At 36.9% G+C, this 21,492-nt stretch overlaps 7 protein-coding genes across 7 annotated transcripts; 1 reads left to right on the top strand and 6 right to left on the bottom strand.

Moving 5' to 3' along the window:
- Positions 1-176: 176 nt before the first annotated feature.
- Positions 177-504, bottom strand: EV154DRAFT_568945 (uncharacterized protein; the record flags this gene model as incomplete). The annotated part of the gene is made up of 2 exons (XM_051606104.1): positions 177-306; positions 362-504. The coding sequence occupies 2 exons, from the start codon at positions 502-504 to the stop codon at positions 177-179; spliced, it is 273 nt and encodes a 90-aa protein (XP_051452676.1).
- A 2,581-nt stretch (positions 505-3,085) lies between these two features.
- EV154DRAFT_56036 (uncharacterized protein) lies at positions 3,086-4,899 on the top strand (the record flags this gene model as incomplete). Its single annotated transcript, XM_051605606.1, has 5 exons — positions 3,086-3,217; positions 3,281-3,483; positions 3,553-4,235; positions 4,295-4,512; positions 4,571-4,899. 5 exons carry the CDS (start codon positions 3,086-3,088, stop codon positions 4,796-4,798), a joined length of 1,464 nt encoding a protein of 487 aa, XP_051452675.1. The 3' UTR covers positions 4,799-4,899.
- A 1,285-nt stretch (positions 4,900-6,184) lies between these two features.
- EV154DRAFT_486236 (uncharacterized protein) lies at positions 6,185-8,849 on the bottom strand (the record flags this gene model as incomplete). Its single annotated transcript, XM_051598830.1, has 3 exons — positions 6,185-6,559; positions 6,627-8,680; positions 8,822-8,849. The coding sequence occupies 3 exons, from the start codon at positions 8,847-8,849 to the stop codon at positions 6,185-6,187; spliced, it is 2,457 nt and encodes an 818-aa protein (XP_051452674.1).
- A 1,369-nt stretch (positions 8,850-10,218) lies between these two features.
- Positions 10,219-12,634, bottom strand: EV154DRAFT_555515 (uncharacterized protein; the record flags this gene model as incomplete). Its single annotated transcript, XM_051605278.1, has 5 exons — positions 12,308-12,634; positions 11,699-12,276; positions 11,170-11,560; positions 10,521-10,679; positions 10,219-10,361 (listed from the first exon to the last, which is right to left on the bottom strand). Exons 1-5 carry the CDS (start codon positions 12,372-12,374, stop codon positions 10,219-10,221), a joined length of 1,338 nt encoding a protein of 445 aa, XP_051452673.1. The 5' UTR covers positions 12,375-12,634.
- A 91-nt stretch (positions 12,635-12,725) lies between these two features.
- Positions 12,726-13,520, bottom strand: EV154DRAFT_486234 (uncharacterized protein; the record flags this gene model as incomplete). The annotated part of the gene is made up of 3 exons (XM_051598829.1): positions 12,726-12,937; positions 13,013-13,354; positions 13,463-13,520. The coding sequence occupies 3 exons, from the start codon at positions 13,518-13,520 to the stop codon at positions 12,726-12,728; spliced, it is 612 nt and encodes a 203-aa protein (XP_051452672.1).
- A 1,399-nt stretch (positions 13,521-14,919) lies between these two features.
- EV154DRAFT_568941 (uncharacterized protein) lies at positions 14,920-16,211 on the bottom strand (the record flags this gene model as incomplete). The annotated part of the gene is made up of 2 exons (XM_051606103.1): positions 14,920-16,088; positions 16,184-16,211. The coding sequence occupies 2 exons, from the start codon at positions 16,209-16,211 to the stop codon at positions 14,920-14,922; spliced, it is 1,197 nt and encodes a 398-aa protein (XP_051452671.1).
- Positions 16,212-17,826: 1,615 nt separating this feature from the next.
- Positions 17,827-19,260, bottom strand: EV154DRAFT_576480 (uncharacterized protein; the record flags this gene model as incomplete). Its single annotated transcript, XM_051606493.1, has 2 exons — positions 19,217-19,260; positions 17,827-19,103 (listed from the first exon to the last, which is right to left on the bottom strand). The coding sequence occupies exons 1-2, from the start codon at positions 19,242-19,244 to the stop codon at positions 17,827-17,829; spliced, it is 1,305 nt and encodes a 434-aa protein (XP_051452670.1). The 5' UTR covers positions 19,245-19,260.
- Between the last annotated feature and the right edge of the window lie 2,232 nt (positions 19,261-21,492).

The raw sequence follows: 21,492 nt of genomic DNA, 5'->3' as shown, positions 1-21,492 counted from the left end.
TGAAGAAATAAAAATATGGTTGTAAAATGCAAGGTCTAAAAAGACACAAGAAAAAAAGTGTTCAAACTAAGAACTAACCAGGGAAAAAAGGCATAAAAAGACATACCAAAATTTAAAATGTTGCATATTTTCTTAGTGTTTTTTATTGAATATCAACACCAACTGTTACTAAATGCTTAGGCAGCATAAGGTGGGTAAACGGGTGGGGGAGGATAAGGAGGGAAAACAGGTGGAGGAGGATATTGATAGAAAGGTGGATAGTACGGAATCCAATGAAAAGCACGAACAGGTACAACATCACGAGTACTATTGTAAAACTGTTAGTCAATGATACACATGATAAATATACATATTTACTTACGCCAAGACACGATTGTTCTCTTGAGCAGAGATGGGATTTTCAGCAGCATTGACAGAATCCTCTTTAACAGGTGCAGCCCAAACTTGGAGAAGCGCAAAGATACAGATGAACAACATGACAACGGGAGTAGAGAAGGATTTCATGGTAAAAAGTGCAGATATTTAATAGTTTATTGTGAGATCCAAATTCCTCCTCTTTTATATGTGCCTTTAGAATAAACCATTTAAGAGTTTCTCACCACTCGTTTATCATAGTGTTTATTATTTGAATACTTTATCTTAATAGAGTGCATCTGCTTTTAGGTGGTACCTAAAAAAAATTTAAGCAGAGACAAATTTTTAGATGGGTAAAACACATTTTCTTTATAATTAATATCCCATCTGAAAGGTTAGGATTGTTTTTTATGTTGATTAGAATGAGAATCTACATATATTAAATTAAAAAACATAACAGATTCTGGATTCAACATTTTTTTTTTAGGTGGGGGCGGGGAAAAAATGTCACAACCTGTACAAAAAGGTTTTAGAGCCAATAATAACCTGCCGCTAATATCATTAGCCGTGGTCGGATTTTGAAATAACCCACTGTTTGTGCTCACGATTTAAAAAACCGCGCACAGACTATATAATCGTTAGCAATGGCTTGAAATAACTTCAACCTTTTTTGTGTACTTAGTAGAACTACTTGAATTTTAAAATATACATTAAAACAAATATTCTTAAGATGCGTGACCCTTTTTAAAAATAATTTATCTATTGAAAGGTTCGAAATATTGATTTGAAGTTGTTTAGAGACAGCCTATGAAATCGCAGCCGGAGGCTTAATATCACAAACCCTGAAAAAGGATAAAAAAGTTTAAACCTTTTTTATGTACTAAGTAGAACCACTTGTAATTTTGAATATATATTATAAAGTATATTCTTAAGATGCGTGACCCTTTTTAAAATTAATGTATCAATTGAAAGGCTTGAAATATTGATCTGAAGTTGTTTTAGAGACGGCCTATGAAATCACAGCCGGAGGCTCAATATCACCAACTTTGAAAAAGGGTAAGAAAGTTTAAACATTTTTTATGTACTAAGTAGAACAACTTGTAATTTAGAATACATATTATAAACTTTATTCTTAAGATACGTGACCCTTTTTAAAATTAATATATTTATTGAAAGGCTTGAAATATTGATCTGAAGTTGCTCAAAGCCGGCCTATGAAATCCCAGCCGGAGGCTCAATATTACTTACACTGAAAAGAAGATAAAAAAGTTTAAACCTTTTTTATGTACTAAGTAGAATTATTTGTAATTTAGAATATATATTATGAACTTTATTCTTAAGATGCGTGACCCTTTTTAAAAATAATTTATCTAGTGAAAGGTTCGAAATATTGATCTGAAGTTGTTAAGAGACGGCCTATGAAATCATAGCCGGAGGCTCAATGTCATCAACCCTGAAAAAGGGTAAAAAAGTTTAAACATTTTTTATGTACTAAGTAGAACCACTTGTAATTTAAAATATATATTATAAAGTATATTCTTAAGATGCGTGACCCTTTTTAAAATTAGTATATCTATTGAAAGGCTTGAAATATTGATTTGAAGTTGTTTAGAGACAGCCTATGAAATCGCAGCCGGAGGCTCAATATCATCAACCTTGAAAAAGGGTAAAAAAGTTTAAACCTTTTTTATGTAATAAGTGGAATTACTTGTAATTTAGAATATATATATTAAAGTATACTCTTAAGATGCGTGACCCTTTTTAAAAATAATTTATGTATTGAAAGGCTTGAAATATTGATCTGAAGCTGTTTAGAGCCGGCCTATGAAATCGCAGCCGGTGGCCCAATATTACTTCCACTGAAAAATTTTCTTCAAAAAAAAAAAAAAAATCCCCCCCCACATAAAAAAAATCTGGCTATGAATAAATTTCCTTTTATATTACTTGTACTAGTCGGAGATGAATGCTCAAAAATGTCACAAAACACGTTAGGAACTACTGAAAAGCAGATGCACTCTATGGTTGCAATGGCGTTACTATGCAATGAACACGTCTCCCTTTCGAAGCTTTGAAGTCAAATCGATCAAAAGTTTTACTCCGTATTTCAGGAGTGATATTTAGGCTCCAGGAAGTATTATCTATCAGTCTCTTTCAAATTTCATTTGCGTTTAATCAATAATACATTGGTACTCAATTATTCAGAAGCTAAGGCGTTTTCTAGTATCCAAACATATGCGAATACAAAACTTGATAAGCTTAATCCGACTTATTACAAACAAGCATAATATATGATTTGAATCACTGAACACTCAAAAAAAAAAAACCTTAATTTGTAATTGTATCATTGATGGATGACTTTGAATAGCTATAAATAAAAAAAGGTGTTCGAGCTTGGGGGATGTAGTGCGCATATGGATCCTTTATTAACGTCATGCTGTGTGAATAACAACCCCTTTTATTTATGCACTGCTTTACATGGCGGAAAAAAAGACAAGCACTTAATGAATCAATAGTAAGCAAGTTTGAAATTGCTTATAGCTTTCCCATAATATTTACAACCTATCATCTCGTCAATAATCCTCTGTGTAAAAGGATCATTTTCTGTTCTGGTCGATTTGTGGTGGAAGGAGTGTTAAAACTTAATGTGACTGCCGCACCCCTTCCTGTCACAATAAAAAAAAAAAAAAAAAAAAAAAAAGCTGTCAATGGTAGTTTTTTATTACATGGAGACATGATGAACATTAACTTGTATAGAAGAAGACGTTTAAGGTCGACACAAGCCATTCTTACCCGAGTTCAAATTCGAGATTTGGGACGAAAAATTGGCTACACTTCATTTCGGCAATCCGTTGAGTTTCTCATGGTAGACCGAAATATCGAATTATGTGCGTGTGTGTGTGTGTTAAGCTGACTCGTCGTGAAATAGGACCCTTTAAATTACTTTAAATTGAGCAAGATAAAAATGGCAGATATCCACCAATATCTTTTAGAACAAGGGATCACACAAGAAAAATGCCCTAGTACGCATATTCGACAAGGAGATCATAGTCGTCTCTTGATCTCTATTTTATTCCCTGGTTATCCCATTATTAAAGCCAGTGAACATCATTACCGAGACTTGAGAGAAAAGTGAGTTCCTTTTTTTTTTTATTATTATTTGTATACACGAATCCCGATCCCCACTTACACACAAAATAGCCGCTCGTTGCAGGCCAAAGTGACAGATTTAGCTTATGATCAATTACCTACCACCGATAAATTCGAACGTTTAGAAGAACTCTTTAAATCTAGTGTTGATTGGCACCAACGTCAGCAAGATGAATACACCATTGATATTCCGTTAAAAAAACTTAACAGATCGATTGTAGTGGAAGGTCATGCTTCTTCTAAACTCAATGTGCGACTCTTTTTGTACCTCTGGTCCTCTGAACATATGGCATGGAAGCCACAGGCACTCTCTCTTTCTGTCGATGGAAAAGAATGCATAACCGATGACCAAAGAAAGATTAATGACTACGGGTTTAGTCATATCGATATTACCGATGCTTCCGACTCCATCCTCAAGGCCAATCGTCGAAGTACCTCCTCGATATCCTTTGTCTTCAAGTTTGAAAAAAGGCCAACCACTCATCATGTTTCCGTGTGTGCAGTGGTTGAGAAATCACCTGAGGAATTATGCAGCCAATTGTATTTACAGACTGCTTCCTTGTATATTGGACAAGCCATGGAGAGTTCCAGTAAAAATATTCCTGCTGCTCAAAGTGTCCAGAAAAAAGTAGTGGAGCTTTTGAACCCACTGAACCAAAATGATAGATTGGAATTAGATAAAACCGAGAAGCTCCTTCTTTCTTGTGCTGAGAGTTTCTTGACTGCTTGGAATAGTAAGTTTTGTTTGGGGGGGAGATGATACTGTCTGTATAAACTTACACGGTTGAATTAGATCCTGAACCAGAAGATGACGATAATGTAGAAGTGTACACAGGCGGAGAATATGTCTCGGTATCCGATCCCATCATGCTGACACGTATTGAACATCCTGCAAGATGCATCTTTTGTACACATAATACCACATTTGACGCCAAGGTATTTTTTAAATTCCAGGTCACTTCCATGAATTGGAGGTGTCCCATTTGTCTTGTCAAGATCCGCGGTATCCAAGTAAGATTGTGTGTAAATGTAGGCGTGTTTTATGTGTTTAATCGTCTTGTATTTGTAGGATCTCTACATTGACTATCAAACAAAAGTGGCCTTACAAAAATATCCAGATGAGGAAAGGTTCTTGTTGGAAAAGGATGAGGTGTATTTACCTATTCCTGCACTAGATCCATTACCCATTGTGAATGATATCCCAAAAAAGAGAGATCCTGTTGAAATTATCTCTATTCACGATGATGAAGAACAAGCAGCTCCTAAACGACAAAAAACCAATATAGATGAATTGTAATAAATAGAATATTGTATCACACCTGAAATCCGTGCTCATGCATATATAATAATCGTATCAGCGAGGGTCATCCAGCTCAGTTCATTTTATTTTCATGCACGGACGCATGAATGTATTAACAGGTGCCAGTCGAAACAAAAGGGATGGATACTTTGGCTTGAATAATGAAAGAGACAATTACCTCCCGGAAGGTCATCTTTCAGCGTATCAACCGCATCCATTAAAATCGTGGTGGCGGTGATCTAAATTCAAGTACTAATGATAAAGCAAGAGATCATCAAACTCTTGTATGATCAATATGGGTAATTAGGTTTTTCGATATCTAGGCAACTAAAGCAATTCCCCACTTCAAATCTCTTGCTTGGCTATCAGATATAGCATAGTTTTTTTTTTTTTATTTTTTTTTTATTTTTTCAGTGGTAGTTGGTTTCATTTTTACATTTAGAATGAAAAGGTAGAAAACGTATTTATGTCAAAATTATTTTATTTTGAGAGCTGTGGTTTTGGTCTGCTCTTTTTTTTTTTTTTTTCTTCCAAAGAACGATTCTTAATTTACATTACGCTTCCTCTTGAGTAGCATTTAACTAGCCCCGATATGAAACCTACTTTGACTTTTGCTTAATTGCCAATTGTCGAAATGGGGGCCAAAGATCATTTAATAGATCCTGAGTTAGTTTGTATCTTGCTCTAATTCTCAAGTCTTTATAGGCTAGTTAGTTATGGAGTCGTAGGCTCTCAGAGCAGATATCAACCCTTTTTTTCTTTTTTGAGGCACATTGGTGTCTTGGTAATATTCTTGTATAAATAATGTTTATTACATTGCGTATATTCAACTAACTTTTCGCGAGCGTCTTTTTGTTTAGGAACGAATAGAATAGTTTGGTAAAGTTCTTATTTCTACCATCGTCATGTCACATTATATGAATGTATATGGAATAAATCTCTTTGTTTTAACATCTATTTCGCCTATCGCAGCTTATACTCGTATTCTCAGATACTCAAAGTGAGAACAAGGGGCTGTTTATACTCTGATAAATAATTTGGGTATGGACAAGATATTGCTAGAACACTTCAAATTTTTGATCACAATACTACTTCTCTCATTGAATACTTACATAACAAAAATTAAGAAAGAGATACAACATATTACCCCCTTCCAACCATAAAGCAAAACATTTGAAGCAATAATAATTTTTTTATTCTTACCAATAACCCCGAAACAGTTGACGTGAGTGGTGTGTGTGTGTGTGTGTGTGTGTGTGTGTGTGTGTGTGTGTGTGTGTGTGTGTGTGTGTGTGTGTGTGTGTGTGTGTGTGTGTGTGTGTGTGTGTGTGTGTGTGTGTGTGTGTGTGTGTGTGTGTGTGTGTGTGTGTGTGTGTGTGTGTGTTACCACGAGGACTTGCCCTTTCCTTTGGCTTTCTTTACGTTTTGGCGGCCAATATCGGTGTCTTCACGCTTTCGCTTTTCCTCATTAAATTCTTTTATGCGATCGCCCCAATGCTGTTCGTAATTGTCGTCTTTAAAGCTGTCATCCTCAGCATTTACAGTTTCAGACTTGTACTCTTGATCGAAGCCACCCAAGAACAAAATATCCTGCCATCTTTCTGCAGCTTCAAAGCAATGATTGGTAGACACTTTTCCAAAGTCAGACCTAATCGTAACGTTGTTTTTCTTAAGGACTTGATCAGCCTCGGGAAGGAGCAAGGCAAGCTCTTGCTTATCCTTTTCTGAAAAAGCAGCCAGCCATTCCGGGATCAATTGCTACAATTAAAAAAGATTTGTTACGATTCGAACTTTTTTTTTTTCTTTGGATATAAATTAAACTTACCCTAAAGTCTGCTTGGACCAAATTGCTGTCCTTGCTTTGCAATAGTCGTTTAAGCTTATTGTCTTGATTATCGGATGCCTTTTGAGTTTGGACAGGCTTGGAAGTTTCGATTTTCGATCTTGCAACAACAGCCTTTGCTGGTTTTAAAGAGCTTGCCGATGCTTCTTTAGTCTTCGAAATTATTTTCTTCCCACGCTTCTTCCTTGGCGCATCCTCCTCGATTTCATCCAGATCGTGATCCTTGTAGGAGACAGATGTTGTAGCCGCTCTTTTCTTTCTGCCACTAGCCAAAGTCTCAAAGGCGGGCTGATCATCCTTACTGGGTAAATACTCATCATTAGCATCGCGTCGAGAATGACCAACAGAAACGTCCTTGCCAAAAGCTTGCTTATCTGCTAGACGTTTCGATTTCTTGATCGTGGGAGTATTATATGACTCTCCAGATTCAGTAGCCTTGGTTATCTTCTTTTTTATTGCTGATTTTGATGCCTTTGACACGCCTTCAAGATTGGATTTTGTCGTGGGTTTTCTACCCCTGCGGCCCTTCTCTCGCACAGGTAATTCCACAGGTACTTCCACAGAAACTTCTACAGGTAATTCCACGGGTACTTCTACAGGTACTTCCACGGGTACTTCCACGGGTACTTCCACGGGTACTTCCACGGGTACTTCCACGGGTACTTCCCCGGGTACTTCGGCAATAGGTGCTACAGTGGGTTCTACAGTGGGTTCTACAGTTGGTTCTACAGTGGGAGCTACAGTGGGAGCTACAGTGGGAGCTACAGTGGGAGCTACAGTGGGAGCTACAATGGGAGCTACAATGGGAGCTACAGTGGGAGCTACAGTGGGAGCTACAATGGGAGCTACAATGGGAGCTACAGTGGGTGCTTCACCAGGTGATTGGCCGGGGTTGTACACAGGATTTTCAGAAGGAATTGCAGTGACCTGTTTGATGGCAAGGCTTTCGACAGTAGGATTACCGGTAGCTTTTTCGGTAGCAGACTTAACATCAATATCACCAGCAGCAGACTTGGCATAGATCTTATCAGCATCAATCACAACATTCTTTTTGGAAGGCGATTCGGCAGACACACGATCAACCAGATCGAGAGACGCTTCAGAGACCTGTTTAACAGGCTCAGTTATGGTAGTTTTTCCTGGGATACTAAACTCCATATCCATAAGGAGAGATGCAGCATGGCTAGATGAGACCTTCTTTTTTCTTGCTTTGGCAGGTGCGGGAAGCTTAAAAGGATTTCTGCTTGGAGTTGGAGACGGTTCAGAACATGACACAGGATCTAACACCTTTTGAACGGGTAGTTCATTAGGAGAAAATGCATTGAATTTCGCTTGAGAAGTGGATGGAGTTCCAAATTTAGGAAGCAAACCGGGCTTAGATCGAGAAACCAAATCAGGTTGAAGATGAGTTAATACCCCAGGTTTAGGATTAATCAGGTTTGGACGAGGGAAAAGACCAAGCGGTGGAAATCCTAATCGTGCAGGCATGAATGTGGATGATGCCAATTGAGAAACTGATGGGAGCTCAAGAGGTGGATTTACCAGTTGATTACTTGATCGAGGCTCCTTTTGGCTATGTGTTGGATGTTCCAGTTGATTATGGGATGTGCGTTCTGTTCCTGTAGTTGAAGATAAAGCAATACGATCCGAAGTGGGGTATACAAATTTGACATGATCATCCTCGATGGGAGATTGAAGCCCAGTAACGGTTCTGTGCACAGGCGAATAAAATCTTTGGCTGCATGAATCTGGTTCCATGTGTGTTTGAATTGGTGATTCAGGCTCCACTTTTATTACAGGAGGAGGCGAATCTAAAGGCTGAATGCGGCTTGGTTGAGCTGATGCTGCTGGTTCAGGCTCGATGGTTGATTCAGGCTCGAGTTTGACTTGAATAACTGGATCCTGTGGTTGATTGGAAGCTTCAGACTCGCATGGAGCGTGTGATTTAATTGGGGTATTAATGCCTTCATCAGTAGTTTGAGTTTGGCCGGTTATTTCTGAATAACGGCTGCCATGTGATGGCAAAGTGACAGATTCTTTTTGTAAAATGAAGACTTAATCAACTGCGTCTGTTTTTTGCATGGGAACGTAAAAAAAGAAAGAAAAAAGAAAAGGAAGAAAAGGAAGAAAAAAAAAAGAAAGAAAAAAAAAAAAAAAAAAAAAAAAAAAAAACTTACCTTTGAAGTTGCTAGTAGGAGTAGACATACTTGTTTTTTATCCACAATAAAACTGCGTGAAGAAGAAGAAGAAGACGAAGAAGAAGAAGAAAAAAGGGAAGGGCTTTTATAAATCACAAGTAAAAAAAAGTTCCATGTCATAATTTTTTTTTTTTTTTTTTTTTTTTTTTTGTATGGGAAAATCATGCATATTGCTTAATTCAAGCATCGTCTGGATGCATACTGCAGGTCATAAAATGTATTCATCTTTTAAAAAACTGGACTGTATCCCTTAATAATTCATATGGATCAATAGAAAATTCATCAGTAGCATTCATTTCGACACTTGTGAACATGATCTTTCCTTGATGAATTTGTTTACTTTTGATGATCTACATCTATTTTTTACGCCAATCTCAAGATGTGACTTTGATAAGATATACTTTTGGTATAAACATTAACGTCATAGTGATATCTTTTAATTTTCCCCTACCAATCTATTTAGTGACCAATGATACCACCTCCATCTGTTTATATTATCTGCTTATGCGCCTTTTTTCAAACCAAAGCTCTTACAAAAAACGCGTTAAAGAATGTGTTCTGAAGACATCATTTTTTTTACTATATATTTCGTAATAAATAGTTGGAGACCGTTCATGTGCATGATCGTTCTAGAAACATCCACTACTACTTTTTACTGCGAAAAAAGATCTACTACTTGATTAGGCTAAATTAAATTTCAGCCTGTCAGAAATAAACCTTATATTACATAAATCGCTCTATATGATTTCAGGTATTTTTTTATCGCGAATATACACTGCTTTTTTTATACTCGTCTGTGTACTCGAATATCTAAGCTTATTTTAAAAGGGAATCATTTCATTAATAATAATGGATGTTTTTACTACGTTGATTGTGTGTATCTCCGCTTAATTTGAAGTTAAGTTTTTTACAGGTTTTTTTCCTGAATTGTACATTCTTTCACTGTTGCATATGTATTAAAGATTGAGAAAAAAACTGGTTTGAGGAATCAGTTATAGCTGGCTCTTAGAGCCAATGAAACGATTTCGTCCAAAAATTGCATCCCCATGAATGGATGGATATGCAAAGTCAATCTGTTACAGCCTTACTTCATTTAGAAATCTACTTTGAAGATGAATTTGTGGCAAGATTGAACCGCCACAGTAAGTGAAGTCAAATCTTAAGCGCAATAGCTTCTCCCATCTTAAAAAACAGCGGCATGCATACTTCACCTCATGCTGATGGGTGAACAGGGGAGAAGGAAATACTTGTTCCATATATAGTTATCCTAAAGAACTTTTAGCTTTTTTTCTTCTCAATACCATTATTTTAATCATTAAAATCAATGATAATAAAAAAAAACGCTTATTATTCATATGATTTAAACAAGAAATATTTTATTCTATCGATTCAATAACAATAACTTGAGTCTCAGTGAATACCATGGGTGTATCATCCAGCAGTAGCTGAGCGCCAATAACATCCACATTGTTATCGGGTTCAAATGTAGGCTTTTTAATCGTCACAAACAATATTGTTCCTCATGTGATGATTAGGCTGCGTTTTTGGAAATAGAAAAGTCCATAAATTATTTAGGTAGGACACCGATAATACCTTTAGAAGATGACGTTGAAACTTCTACATTTTAATACTCTTCAATTAACTTTTAATAAAAAGACCTAATTTGTTTCTTACTCACTTTGACCTAATATCAAATCTCTATGATATAACTGAATAGCCCACACTTCTTCGGGTATGGTACAACAACCACTTCCTAATATGTTTTTGTCTTTCCTAAAAGATAGTTCTATTCCAGTTAAAAACTTATATATATTTACAGTAACAATATGTCGGAATGCTGATAGAATGATGATGATAGAAAATAAAAATAAAAACAAAAAATCATAATAGCAATTATAGACGCAATCATTCTATATGATGGGTATGTATTTTCGAAGAGCAGGATGATACTATCCATTTCCTGTTTTTTCAGATCCAAAGGAATCTTCTGTGGTAAGCTCGTTATTATCAGTGTAATATCCGATGTCTAAGAGACAATAATTTCAATCAAATATAAGATAATCCTTTATTAAATGCTTAATTTGCTCTTGTATATATATTATATGTTCATGTTTGTTAAGTCCGTGATTCGTATTTGTTGTATCGGTGATTATTATTTGTTCCGTATTTACATTAGAGTAGTTGTTATTATGGTGAGATAGTCTTGTGATACACCAATCAGTAACTGAAGGGGAGTGAGAAGCAATGATACTATCTTCAATTGAAGTATCTGAACTGGTTTCCAACAGTTGAAGATTGTAGTGTGGAAATATACTATTTTTCTGTACCTTTCTTGGAGGAGTATACCACGTTCAAGACAAAGGCTATTGCATGATGCGAGGCGGAGATGCCAGGCCTGGGTGGGTTACCACGACGAGTATCTAAGGGCTTGCCCTTTCCTTTAGCTTTCTTTACGTTCGGGCGGCCAACATCGGTCTCTTCACGCTTTCGTTTTTCCTCATTAAATTCTTTAATACGATCACCCCAATGCTGTTCATAATTGTCGTCTTTAAAGCTGTCATCCTCAACACTGACAGTTGCAGGCTTGTATTCTGGATCGAAGCCACCCAAGAATAAGATGTCCTGCCACTTTTCGGCAGCTTCGTAACAATGATTTGTAGCCACTTGTCCAAAGTCTGATCTAATTGTAACCTTCTTGTTCTTGATGACTTGGTCAGGCTCAAGAAGAAGTAAGGCAAGCTATTGCTTATCCTTTTCGTTTAAAGCAGCCAAACATTCTGGGATCAACTGCTACAATTAAAAAGGTTTGTTACGATTCGAGCTTTTTCTTTTTCTTTGGATATAAATTAAACTTACCCCGAAGTCTGCTTGGATTAAATTACTGTCCTTGCTTTGCAACAATCGCTTAAGCTTATTATCTTGAATATCGGATGACTTTGGAGTTTGGACAGGCTTGGATGTTTCGACTTGTGCAATCGCCGTCTCTTCAACTTCATCATCCGTGTCAATGTAAACTGCTTTCATCGGACCGTTTTTTTCTACTTCTTTGGCTTTACCAGGAGATCGCTTGGCTCTTGTAATGACAGCCTTTGCTGATTTTGAAGAGCTTGCCGATGCTTCTTTAGTCTTCGGAGTTAATTTCTTCCCGCGCTTCTTTCTTGGCGTATCCTCCTCAATTTCATCCAGATCATAATCCTTGTAGGAGACAGAGGTTGTAGCGGTTCTTTTCTTCCTGCCACTATCCAAAGTCACAAAGGCGGGTTGATCATCCTTATCAGGTACATACTCATCATTAGTATCACTTGAAATTTGTTGTGAAGATTCTGCTGCGATGGCCTTGAGAAAAGCTTGCTTATCCGCTAGACGTTTTGATTTTTTGATAGTGGGAGTATTAGATGACTCGCCAGATCCAGTAGCCTTAAATAGCTTCTGTGCTAAAACCACATAATAGATGCTACTGCTTACAAAAGGAAAGATGTTTCACGGATAAAAGATCGGGAATAAGTAACCCGGCTTCATGGAAATTTTTCATTACAACACAACTCTAGGCTCCGACCAATGAGAGATCAGAGAATTTAAGGAACAATAATAAATAAAGGACAGCTATCTTACGATCTTCAATAAACCAAATGAATGGTCCATCATATAAAACTACGATGGATCGGAGCTGTCAAAAATACAAGCCACAATATCTTCAATCTTCTATAAATATCAGGGCAAACCTGCCTGTCTAGTTAGCTCTTAATCAATTTTTATACAAATAAATCGACAAGACTTATAATTGTATTCTCTTTGTTTTTTTACCTACTTTTTTCTGTAAAACTATTCTCTCTTAAAGTCTATTTTTACTGCACCTTCTTTTTTAAGACTGATTTTGATGCCTTTACCACGCCTTCAGGATTGGATTCTGCCTTGGGTTTTCTAACCTGTGGTTTTTCTCTCGCACAGGTACTCTAGGTACCTCGGTAGATACGCCAGCAGGATTATGCTCAGACTGAGCGGCGGGATTTGGCTCAGTAGCTGGCTCATAACCACTGTGTATTACCGGTTGTGGAGAGCCGCGAAGAGCTGGTCTAAGATTAACCGGGCGAAGAGCTTGAGGTCAACGAATTCTAAAAGGTTCAGTCGGGCGAAGTGCTTGAGGCCGATGCATTCGGAAAGGTTCAGTACATGCTACAGATTTTAATACCTTTTGAACAGGCAGTTCATTGTGTGAGGATGCATTGAATCTATACTGAGACGTGGATGGGAATCCAAAGGTAGAAACCAAAGCGGGGTTAGAGCGACAAACCAAATCAGGCTGACGATAAGTGAATAGCCCAGGTTTGGGATTAATGAGGGGTAGACGAGGATGAAGACCAAGCGGTAGAGATCCTACTCGTGCAGGCAGGAAGATGGAAGAGGTCAATTGAGCAAATGATGGGAGCTTAAGAGGTGTATGCCCCGGTTGATGAAGTGATGGAAGCTCCATTTGGCTATTTGGTGGATGTTCCATGTCGTTACGACCAAAGTCTATTATATGAAATGAAGATTTAATCAACCGCGCCTGGTTTTTGCATGGGAATGTAAAAAAAGAAAAAAAGAAAAAAAAAAAAAAAAAAAAAAAAAAAAAAAACTTACCTTTCAAGTTTGTATTAGGAGTAAACATACTTGTTTTTTGTCCACAATAAAACTGCATGAAGAAAAATAAGAACAAGAAAAAAAAAGGGAAGGGTATTTATAAATCACATGTAAAAAAAAAGTTCCATGTCATAATTTTTTTTTTTTTTTTTTTTTTGTATGGGAAAATCATGCATATTGCTTAAATCAAGCATCGTCTGGATGCATACTGCAGGTCATAAAATGTATTCATCCTTTACAAAACTTGAATGTATCCCTTGATAATTCATATGGATCAATAGAAAATTCATCAGCAGTATTCATTTGGACACTTGTGAACAAGAGCTTTCCTTGATGAATTTGTTTACTTTTGATGATCTACATCTATTTTTTTACGCCAATCTCAAGATATGACTTTGATAAGATATACTTTTGGTATAAGCATTAACGTCATAGTGATATCTTTTAATTTTCCCCTACCAATCTATTTAGTGACCAATGATGCTACCTCCATCTGTTTATATTGTCTGCTTATGCGCCTTTTTTCAAACCAAAGCTCTTACAAAAAACGCGTTAAAGAATGTGTTCTGAAGACATCATTTTTTTTACTATATATTCTGTAATAAATAGTGGGAGACCGTTCATGTGCATGATCGTTCTAGAAACATCCACTACTACTTTTTACTGCGAAAAAAGATCTACTACTTGATTAGGTTAAATTAAATGTCAGCCTGTCAGAAATAAACCTTATATTACACAAATCGCTCACTATATGATTTCTGGTATTTTTTTTATCGCGAATATACACTGCTTTTTGTATACTCGTCTGTATACTCGAATATCTAAACTTATTTTAAAAGGGGATCATTTCATTAATGATAATGGATCTTTTTACAGGATTGATTGTGGGTATCTCCGCTTAATTTGCAGTTAAGTTTTTTACCGGTCTTTTTTTTTCTTGTTAATTATTCATTTTTCACTGTTGCATATGTATTAAAGATTGAGAAAAAAAAACTGGTGTGAGGAATCAGTTATAGCTGGCGCTTAGAGCCAATGAAAGGATTTCGTCCAAAAATTGCATCCCCATGAATGGGTGGATATGCAAAGTTATCAGTCGTATACTCAGATACTCAAAGTGTAAACACGGGGCTGTTTATACTCTGATAAATAATTTGGTTATGGACAAGATATTGCTAGAACACTTCAAATTTTTGAACACAATACTACTTCTCTCATTGAATGCTTACATAACAAAAACTAAGAAAGAGATACATATTACCCCCGTCCAACCATAAAGCAATACATTTGAAGCAATAATAATTTTTTTTATTTTTATTAATAACCCGAAATAGTTAACCTGAGTGGTGTGTGTGTGTGTGTGTGTGTGTGTGTGTGTGTGTGTGTGTGTGTGTGTGTGTGTGTGTGTGTGTGTGTGTGTGTGTGTGTGTGTGAGTGTGTGTGAGTGTGTGTGAGTGTTTTTACTTGGGTGGGTCACCACGACGAGTATCCGAGGACTTGCCCTTTCCTTTGACTTTCTTTACCTTCGGGCGGCCAACATCGGTTTTCTCACGCTTCTTCCTTGGCGCATCCTTCTCAATTTCATTCAAACCGTAATCCTTGTAGGTGACAGAGGTTTCAGCGGCTCTTTTCTTCCTACCACTATTCAAAGTCTTAAAAGCGGGCTGACCATCCTTATGGAGCGCATGCTCATCATTAGCATCACGTGAAACTTGATTTGAAGATTCAGCCTTTTGAAGAGACGCGTCCTGTTGCAGCAATTCAAATTGTGAAGAACGTTCTTGTACCAGTCGAATGGACATAGCAGCCGCTTGTCTATCTTCCTCTTCAGTGATGGCCTTAAGGAAAGCTTGCTTTTCCGCTAGACGCTTTGACTTCCTAATCGTGGGAGTGTTGGATGACTCACCAGATTTAGTTGCCTTGGATACCTTCTTTTTTATTGCCGATTTGGATGCCTTTGCCACGGCTTCAGGATTTGATTTTGCCTTTGGTTTTCTACCCCTGCGGTTCTTGTCTGGCACAGGTACTCTAGGTACCTCGGTAGATACACCAACAGGATTATGCTCAGAATGAGCGGCTGTATCTGGCTCAGTAGCTGGCTCATAACCACTGTCTACCACCGGTTGTGGAGAGCCGCGAAGAGTGGGTTTACGATTGACCGGGCGAAGAGCGTAAGGTCGACGAATTTGAAAAGGTTCAATCGGGCGAAGAGCTTGAGGCCGATGAATTTGGAATGGTTCAATTGGGCGAAGTGCTTGAGGCCGATGAACTCGGAAAGGCTCGGTGCATGCTTCAGGTTTTAATACCTTTTCAACAGGTAGTTCAGTGTGAGAAGATGCAGGGAATTCAGATCGGGAAGTGGATAGAATTCCAAAGCTAGGAACCAAACCGGGCTTAGAGAGAGAAACCAAATCAGGTTGACGATGAGTGAATAGCCCTGGTTTAGGACTAATGAGGGTTGGACGAGGAAAAAGACCAAGCGGTGGAAATCCTACTCGTGTAGGCATACAAGTGGATGCAGCCAATTCAGCAAATGATGGGAGCTTACAAGGTGTATGTCCCGGTGGATTGAGTGATGGAAGAACCATTTGGCTACTTGCTGGATGTTCCATGTTGTTACAAATAAAGTCTATTATATGAAATAAAAAATTAATCAACCGCGCCTGGTTTTTGCATGGGAACGTAAAAAAAAGAAAAAAAACAAAAAAAAAAAAAAAAACTTACCTTTCAAGTTTCTGGTAGGAGTAGACATACTGTTTTTTTCCACAATAAAACTGCGCGAAGAAGAAGAAGAAGACGAAGAAGAAGAAGAAAAAAGGGAAGGGTATTTATAAAGCACAAGCAAAAAAAAAAGTTTTATGTAATAATTGTTTTTTTTTTTTTTTTTTTTTTTTTGTATGGGAAAATCATGCATATTGCTTAAATCAAGCATCGTCTGGATGCATACTGCAGGTCATAAAATGTATCCATCCTTCACTAAACTTGAATGTATCTCTTAATAATTCATATGGATCAATAGAAAATTCATAAGTAGCATTCATTTGGACACTTGTGAACAAGATCTTTCCTTGATGAATTTGTTTACTATTGATGATCTACATCTATTTTTTTACGCCAATCTCAAGATGTGACCTTGATAAGATATACTTTTGGTATAAATATTAACGTCATAATGATATCTTTTAATTTTCCCCTACCAATCTATGTAGTGACCAATGATGCTACCTCCATCAGTTTATATTGTCTGTTAATGCGCCTTTTTTCAGACCAAAGCTCTGATAACAAACGCGTTAAAGGATGTGTTCTGAAGATATCATTGTTTTTACTGTATATTTTGTAATAAATAATGGGAGACGCTCATGTGCATGATCGTTCTAGAAACATCCACTACTACTTTTTACTGCGAAAAAAGATCTACTACTTGATTAGGCTAAATTAAATTTCAGCCTGTCAGAAATAAACCTTATATTACACAAATCGCTCTATATGATTTCAGGTATTTTTTTTTATCGCGAATATACACTGCTTTTTGTATACTCGTCTGTATACTCGAATATCTAAACTTATTTTAAAAGGGGATCATTTCATTAATGATAATGGATCTTTTTACTGCATTGATTGTGGGTATCTCCGCTTAATTTGCAGTTAAGTTTTTTACCGGTCTTTTTTTTTCTTGTTAATTATTCATTTTTCACTGTTGCATATGTATTAAAGATTGAGAAAAAAAACTGGTGTGAGGAATCAGTTATAGCTGGCGCTTAGAGCCAATGAAACGATTTCGTCCAAAAATTGCATCCCGATGAATGGGTGGATATGCAAAGTTATCAGTCGTATACTCAGATATTCAAAGTGTAAACAAGAAGCTGTTTATACTCCGATAAATAATTTGGTTATGGACAAGATATTGCTAGAACACTTCAAATTTTTGAACACAATACTACTTCTCTCATTGAATACTTAAATAAAAAAAAACTAAGAAAGAGATACATATTACCCCCGTCCAACCATAAAGCAATACATTTGAAGCAATAATAATTTTTTTTATTTTTATTAATAACCCGAAAGAGTTAACCTGAGTGGGGGTGTGTGTGTGTGTGGTGTGTATGTAAGTGTGTGTGTGTGTGTATGTAAGTGTGTGTGTGTGTGTGTGTGTGTGTGTGTGTGTGTGTGTGTGTGTGTGTGTGTGTGTGTGTGTGTGTGTGTGTGTGTGTGTGTGTGTGTGTGTGTGTGTGTGTGTGTGTGTGTGTGTGTGTGTGTGTGTGTGTGTGTGTGTGTGTGTGTGTGTGTGTGTGTGTGTGTGTGTGTGTGTGTGTGTGTGTGTGTGTGTGTGTGTGTGTGTGTGTGTGTGTGTGTGTGTGTGTGTGTGTTTACTTGGGCGGGTTACCACGACGAGTATGCGAGGGCTTGCCCTTTCCTTTGACTCTCTTTACGTTCGGGCGTCCAACATCGGTCTTCTCACGCTTCTTCCTTGGCGCCTCCTCTTCAATTTCATTCAAATCGTAATCCTTGTGAGAGACAGAGGTATCAGCGGCTCTTTTCTTCCTACCACTAGTCAAATACTTAAAAGCGGGCTGACCATCCTTATGGGGCGCATTCCCATCATTAGCATCACGTGAAATTTGATGTGATGATTCTGCCTTTTGAAAGGACGCATCCTGTTGCAACAATTTAAATTGGGCAGAAGGTTGGTCTGTTTGGATGGGTCTTATTTCTTCTACATGGCCCGCTTGTTCAGTGAAATCGGCTCGGAATTTTTGAGCAATCTCAAGATTCGCTTCCATAGCAATGCGTTCTTGCACCAGTCGAATGGACATCGCAGCCGCTTGTCTCTCTTCCTCTTCGGCAACGGCCTTACGAAAAGCTTGCTTTTCCGCTAGGCGTTTTGACTTCCTGATCGTGGGAGTATTGCATGACTCTCCAGATTCAGTAGCCTTGATTATCTTCTTTTTTATTGCTGATTTTGGTGCCTTTGCCACGCCTTCAGGATTGGATTTTGCTTTGGGTTTTCTACCCCTGCGGCTCTTCTCTCGCACAGGTACTCTGATAGGTACCTCGGTGGATACGGCAGCAGGATTATGCTCAGAATGAGCGGCGGGATTTGGCTCAGTAACTGGCTCATTACCACTGTGTACCACCGGTTGTGGAGAGCCGCGAAGAGTTGGTTTAAGATTGACCGGGCGAAGAGCTTGAGGTCGACGAATTTGAAAAGATTCAATCGGGCGAAGTGCTTGAGGCCGATGAATTCGGAATGGTTCAATTGGGCGAAGTGCTTGAGGCCGATGAACTCGGAAAGGCTCGGTACATGCTTCAGGTTTTAATACTTTTTGAACAGGTAGTTCATTTTGAGAAGATGCACTGAATTCTGATTGGGAAGTGGATAGAATTCCAGAGTTAGGAATCAAACCGGGCTTAGAGCGAGAAACCAAATCAGGTTGACGATGAGTGAATAGCCCAGGTTTAGGACTAATGAGGGTTGGACGAGGGAAAAGACCAAGCGGTGGAAATCCTACTCGTGTAGGCATACAAGTGGATGCAGCCAATTCAGCAAATGATGGGAGCTTACAAGGTGTATGTCCCGGTGGATTGAGTGATGGAAGAACCATTTGGCTACTTGCTGGATGTTCCATGTTGTTACAAATAAAGTCTATTATATGAAATAAAAAATTAATCAACCGCGCCTGGTTTTTGCATGGGAACGTAAAAAAAAGAAAAAAAAAAAAAAAAAAAAAAAAAAAAAAAAAAAAAAAAAAAACTTACCTTTCAAGTTTCTGGCAGGAGTAGACATACTGTTTTTATCCACAATAAAACTGCGTGAAGAAGAAGAAAATGAAGAAAAAAAAGGGAAGGGTATTTATAAAGCACAAGCAAAAAAAAAAAGTTTTATGTAATAATTGTTTTTTTTTTTTTTTTTTTTTTTTTTTTTTTTGTATGGGAAAATCATGCAAATTGCTTAAATCAAGCATCGTCTGGATGCATACTGCAGGTCATAAAATGTATTCATCCTTTACAAAACCTGAATTTATCCCTTAATAATTTATATGGATCAATAGAAAATTCTTCAGTAGCATTCATTTCGACACTTGTGAACAAGATCTTTCCTTGATGAATTTGTTTACTTTTGATGATCTACATCTATTTTTTTACGCCAATCAGATGTGACTTTGATAAGATATACTTTTGGTATAAACATTAACGTCATAGTGATATCTTTTAATTTTCCCTTACCAATCTATTTAGTGACCAATGATGCTACCTCCATCTGTTTATATTGTCTGTTTATGCGCGTTTTTTCAGACCAAAGCTCTGATAACAAACGCGTTGAAGGATGTGTTCTGAAGACATCATTGTTTTTACTGTATATTTTGTAATAAATAATGGGAGACCGCTCATGTGCATGATCGTTCTAGAAACATCCACTACTACTTTTTACTGCGAAAAAAGATCTACTACTTGATTAGGCTAAATTAAATTTCAGCCTTTTAGAAATAAACCTTATATTACACAAATCGCTCTATATGATTTCAGGTATTTTTTTTATCGCGAGTATACACTGCTTTTTTGTATACTCGTTTGTATACTCGAACATCTAAGCTTTCCTTTAAAAGGGAATCGTTTCATTAATAATAATGGATGTTTTTACTACGTTGATTGTGCGTATCTCCGCTTAATTTGAAGTTAAGTTTTTTACGGGGTTTTTTTTCTTGTTAATTATACATTCTTTCACTGTTGCATTTGTATTAAAGATTGAAACAAACAGGCTTGGGAGATCAGTTATAGCTGCCACTTAAAGCCAATGAAACGATTTCGTCCAAAAATTGCATCCCCATGAATGGATGGATATGCAAAGTTAATCTGTTACAGCCTTACTTCATTTTGAAATCTACTTGAAGATGAATTCGTGGCAAGATTGAACCGCCACAGTAAGTGAAATTAAATCTTATGCGCAATAGCTGCTCCCATCTTAAAAAACAGCGGCAAGCATAATTCCTCTCATGCTGATGAGTGACCTGACTTACTAACAGGGGAGAAGGAAACACTTAATCCAAATATCGTAATCCTAAAGAACTTTTAGCTTTTTTTCTTCTCAATACCTTTATTTTAATAATTAAAAATCAATGATAATAAAAAAAAGACGCTTACTCTTCATATGATTTAAACAAGAAATATTTTATTCTATCAATTCATTAACAATAACTTGAGTCTCAGTAAGTAAAATAAGTGAACCATCTAGCAGTAGCTGAGCGCCAATAATATCCACATCGTTGTCAGGTTCAAATGTAGGCTTTTTAATCATCACAAACAATATTGTTCATCATGTGATGATTAGGCTGCGTTTTTGGAAATAAGCCCATAAATTCTTTAAGTAGGACACCGATAATACCTTCAGAAGAAGACGTTGAAACTTCTACATTCTAATACTCTTCAATTAACTTCTAATAAAAGGACCTAATTTTTTTCTTCTGCAAGATGTTGTGAAAAAATAAACCATTTGTGGTATTTGACAAAATATTACATAGAAAAGTAATGAGATAAAAGTATATTTTTATTAGGGGTAAAAATAGACTAAAAGAACTCTGCTGCTATGAAATAATTGATCCTTTTTATATTGCACAACTCTCCTGAGTTTTAATGATGAGTCAACCTTTCTGGTTTTGGAATAGATCTATACTTTGTTTCCCGCCTTGGGTTAAATGGATACTACTCGTTAGAATTGTTTCCAGATAACGTTGTCCCATATCAGTGGATCGGGAGCATGAGTATTCTAATAAATCTTTAGTATTACGAGACACTTATTTATCAGATCATGCAACGGTTACTGTAAAAGATGCATACTTGTTTGTCAAGTGTAATTGGCAATAGAACATAATAGTTGATCATTTATTCATTATCTTTGTAATGAATAAATTACGATCCCAAATATAAAATGTCTTATCGATATTTGTATATTTGGTTGTAGAAGCTAGGTATCCATTAATTCATACACTATTTCTTTATACTCTTTATCAGCAGTATAATTATATCAATATATAAGT

Source organism: Mucor mucedo, assembly GCF_025094135.1.
Source record: "Mucor mucedo strain NRRL 3635 chromosome Unknown EV154scaffold_138, whole genome shotgun sequence".
Lineage (NCBI taxonomy): Eukaryota > Fungi > Mucoromycota > Mucoromycetes > Mucorales > Mucoraceae > Mucor > Mucor mucedo.
Note: the sequence above shows the minus strand (reverse complement) of the source record. Positions and strands in the feature narration are given on the sequence as shown.